General features: G+C 53.0%; 1 protein-coding gene across 1 annotated transcript in view; it reads left to right on the top strand.

The window, feature by feature from the left end:
* Positions 1-2,404: 2,404 nt before the first annotated feature.
* Positions 2,405-4,617, top strand: part of HSPA12B (heat shock 70kD protein 12B) — a 17,455-nt gene continuing 15,242 nt past the window's right edge. Inside the window, exon 1 of the mRNA XM_005874752.2 lies at positions 2,405-2,476. Coding sequence (XP_005874814.2) covers positions 2,470-2,476 — 7 coding nt within the window. The 5' untranslated portion in view covers positions 2,405-2,469. The remainder of the gene's footprint in view (positions 2,477-4,617) is intronic.

Genomic DNA, 4,617 nt, shown 5'->3' with positions numbered 1-4,617 from the left:
GTGTGTGTGTGTGTGTGTGTGTGTGTGTGTGTGTGTGTGTGTGTTGGGGGGGCGTCTTGGATGGGAGGGGCGGTGGTCCCGGGCCCTGTGGTCCCACAAGGTATGGAGTGGCTGGGTGGCCGGGGTGCCACAGTTGCAGACTGTGGACTGGCCTCCTGAGCGGGGAACTCTGGTTTTCCTCTGTGAGGCTAGCTTCCGGGTCCAGGTGCGGTGGGTCTGGGCTCCCTGCAGGCCGGTGGAGCTGTCTGTGAAGCAGGCTTGTGTGGGGGAGAGAGCCTGGGAGGGAGTGGGCGCGAAAATATGGACTCCCTGTGAGAGCAAAGGCAGCCAGTTGCCCCAGAAGGTAAGGGAGGTGATGGGGGACTGGTGGGCAGAGGATGGGAGGGGCTGCAGGGCCCCGGCTCTGTGGGACAGAGGTTGTTTATGAACTGGCTGCTCCCATGATGAGGACCCACTGGGTGGGGCAGGATGCATGGGAAGACGGGAGGGGCCATTTCTGTCACCCCTGCCCCAGTGCAGAAGGAGGCAGCCTCCCCCCGGTCCCTCCAGGAGAGACTGGACTGGAGCAGCCCTTTGGGGTTTCTGATCTGCCTCTGGGGCCCTGGTTGGCCCACTCTCTGGCCTGAGAGGCATGCCTGTGGCCTCCCTTTGCCTGCTGAGTCCAGTCCTGTGCCATTAAAGGGCTGGCAGATGCTGAGAGAGAGCAGTGGGTGGGAGAAGCTGGGAATAGGTGGGAGAGAGGGGGGAGCTGTAAAGATCTGGGTGAGCTCTTTGTCCTCACGGGCAGAGGACAGGTACATGTGGAGCCCTGAAATCCAGCAACATCACGTGCCCCGATCTCGACACCCTCACCCCAGGAGTAGATCCTTGGAGAATTCTCTCCATCAGGCAAGAAGTCCTAGGCCTGTGATTTGGGGGGACTCTCTAGGATGGGGGTCTCCAGTTTCAAGTCCCTACTCAGCCACACCCTGTCCTGGTCCCCAATGACTGATTGATCATGTCAATTGGATAGAAGTCAGTGCCAGAAGTCATGGTGAAGCTGAAGATTAGAGGTCGATATGAGGTCAAGGGCCAGGGGTCATCAGTCCGAGGGCAAGAATGGGTCAGTGCATGGGCAGGGTTAAGGATCTGTGTCTGTGGGTAGGGTAGGGGTCAGGTTGGGGCCAGAGTTTAGCCTGTGCTTGTAGTCAGGAAATGAAGTTACTTTCTGTGTAAATCAAACTGCCCCACCCAATGATTCTTAAACCCAAGCAGCAGTAATCTGAAATTAACAGGCCTCTGGGACAGCGTCTTCCTCACCCCATTTCCAGCCACGGACTCTGCACAGACATACAGCTTTTGGGAGCGGAGGTGGTCCTGAGCCCCATGTTCATCATTCTCCTTAAATAGTTCTGAGTGTGTGTGCATGATGGGGGTGAGGGGGCATGTCCTGAAGACAGATGGTGCTGCCACTCCCTCCACCTCCACCTCTCAAGGAATCAGCAGGATCCTCCTTTTAAAAAAAATATTTTTTATTGATTTCATAGAGGAAGGGAGAGGGAGAGAGAGATAGAAACATCAATGATGAGAGAGAATCATTGATCAGCTGCCTCCTGCATGCCCCACACTGGGGATCGAGCCCACAATCCAGGCATGTGCCTTGACCAGGAATTGAACCGGGACCTCCTGGTTCATAGGTCAACGCTCAACCACTGAGCCATGCCAGCTGGCAGAATCCTCCTTCTTTAACACAAATTGATTCCGGTCTTCCCTCCCTCCCTAAAGAATGAAGAATGACTAGAATAAACTCTCAATAAGACCAAAATCTTCTAAGAAGAGAAATTCAGAATACACATCATGAAGGGAAAGAATACTACTCACATCTGTCCAACTCCCTGCCTTTTGTCAACCACCTACTTTTTAAAAAACATATTTTTATTGATTTCAGAGAGGAAGGGAAAGGGAGAGATAGAAACATCAAATGGCAGCCTCCTGCACGTTCCCCACTGGGGATCAAGCCGCCCTTGACTGGAATCGACCCCGGGACCCTTCAGTCCCCAGGCCGATGCTCTATCCACTGATCCAAACCGGCCAGGGCTCAACCACCTTTTTTACCTGAACTTGATCCTCACAAGCCCCCTGTGCGACCCATTTTGCAGAAAAGGCACCAGGGCACAGAGAGGCAACCAGGATACACTCCACCCAGATGCCATAATAGGTCCTTGCCAGCCCTGAGACCCCAGAGTAAGACACTCAGTGAATCACACACTCAGAAATGAGAGGTAACTGGGCCAGCTTCAGACAGCTGGTGAGATTATAGGCACTCAATTTAGATGTGGAATCCAGCTTAGAGTGACGACTCCTAACTCTTTTTTCCTGGTGGTTCTAGATTGTTTCTCCTCCAGGTATAATCGCCTTGGTCCAGAAAATCCATCCATTCATTCAACAAAGTGTTTCTCCGGCACTTAGCTCAGAACTTGGCACAAAGAAATGCTCAGTAAATTTTTGCTGAAGAATTGAAATGATGTACAAATAGGGCTGCCAGCTTCTCCTTTGTGGCCTAGATCCACTGTGTGCTGGTAAATGTTTTACAGTCAACACTACAAAAGGGAGAAAACCCTGATTTGTAGTGTTTGCCAATTTCTGTGGTGTAAATGCTCCCACCATGGCTGATTTCAAGCTACCAATGTGATGTCAATGAATGTGGAATTGGGAAGAGATGTAGAGAATCTGCTTTTGCCAGCTGGTGGGAATCAGCTCCAGCATGCCACTCCATCACCCTGAACTGGGCTCCTGTCCCTGGCTCTCAAAGCCTGTACACACCCCATCTATTTGCTTTCCCTTTCTCAGCATCTCTGTGCTCGGTGAACGCCCATGACCCGCCCCTGTCTTTCCCCCTGATTCTGATTCCTGGACATCCAACTTTGCACCTCCAATGATAGCAGGATTGAATGTATCTGGAAATCTCCATGGTGCTGGCCATGTCGGAGTATCCTGGACATGCCTGGATGTCTGTGCATGACAGGGCTGAGTTGTGTGAACTGTGCATTAGCAAGGATGTATATGTGTGTGTGTGTGGGGGGGGGGGGGTGGCGGGGGGTATGACAGTGCCCACCTGTGTCTGTTGGTGTTCTATTAGCAAAACTTCCTGGCTACAGAGAGGGAGTGGGCTCTGGGCAGCTCCCCTTAAGCTTTTTGCTCCTCCGGGTATTGCCCATACATCAGCTCCTGATCTCAGCCACCTTCCTGGAAGTGCTAGCTCCATCCGCCTACCCTCTGCTCTCTCCTCACCTAGGCTTACCTGACTCCCACCCCTTCTCATCATTCCACCCAAATGCAGCCCTGGGCCATTCACTCAGTTGTTTCCAGTCTCGTCTAACAACTGAGATGCCATGAAACCACAGCAGGCATCTAGGTCTCCTCGGCCAGCCCACCTTCTGGAGTCAGCCTTTATGCGAAGGGTCCTTTCCCTTCCCTTCCCCCACTCTGCTTTCTGCCAATGACCCCCAGACACACATCTCCACCTCAGCTTCTCCCTGACCTCTAGAGCATATATCCTCTGGCTCCTCTGGCAGTTCCTGAACTCCAGCCAGAACACTGCCCCTTGCGCCCTGCAGGCCTGTGTCTGTGGGTAGGGTAGGGGTCAGGGGAACTTGCCCTTCTCCAGTGTTCTCCATCTCACCACCCACCTGCCAGTTTGAATCAGATACTGTCATCCTTGACAACTTCTTCCTAATCCCCATATCCAATCCTGCCACCTCCATCAGCCCTGTTGGTTTTAACCTCTAACTTAATTGTACCTACTTCTGTTTCAAGATACACAGCCATGAGCATCATCAGTCACCTGGAGCCCTGATTGGGCTTCTGCTTCCATACTGTCCCACTGCAGCCCACACCCCCATGCAGCCAGAGGAACTTTTAAAAACGCAAATCCAGTCATGCCCCCACCTCCACTCTGCCACTTCAAAACTTTCAAGATTGCCCAGCCAGTGTAGCTCAGTGGTTGAGCATCAACCTATGAACCAGGAGGTCACGGTTGAGCCCTGGTTGGGGCATATGCCATGGTTGTTGGCTCGATCCCCAGTGTGGTGCCTGCAGGAGGCTGCCGATCGATGATTCTCTCTCATCATTGATGTCTCTATCTCTCTCTCCCTCTCCCTTCCTCTCTGAAATCAATTTAAAAACTATATTTAAAAAAACGTTCAAGATTTGCTGTTGCCCTTTATGTAAAACCAAATCTAAAATAGGGTCCACGAGGGCCTGCCTGCAGGGCCGGGCCAGGCCAGCCCCTCTCTCCAGCCTTACCATGTTCTCCTCTCTGCCGCGCTTGTAACCAGCTGTGACCTTGACTGCATCATTTGTAACATCAAATCCACTTGGGTGTTTATCTGATTACTAGTGGCCCAGTGCATGAAATTCATGCACGGGGGGTGTCCCTCAGCCCAACCTGCACCCTCTCTAATCTGGGACCCCTCGGGGGATGTCTGACTGTGAGATCAGGCCTAAACCGGCAGTCAGACAACCCCCTCGCAATCTGGGACCGCTGGCTCCTAACTGCTCACCTGCCTGCCTGCTTGATTGCCCCTAACCACTCTGCCTGCCAGCCTGCTCGCCCCCAACTGCCCCCCCTGCCGGCCT

The sequence above is a fragment of the Myotis brandtii genome, unplaced genomic scaffold (genome assembly GCF_000412655.1).
Source record: "Myotis brandtii unplaced genomic scaffold, ASM41265v1 scaffold45, whole genome shotgun sequence".
NCBI classification, from domain to species: Eukaryota; Metazoa; Chordata; class Mammalia; order Chiroptera; family Vespertilionidae; genus Myotis; species Myotis brandtii.
Note: the sequence above shows the minus strand (reverse complement) of the source record. Positions and strands in the feature narration are given on the sequence as shown.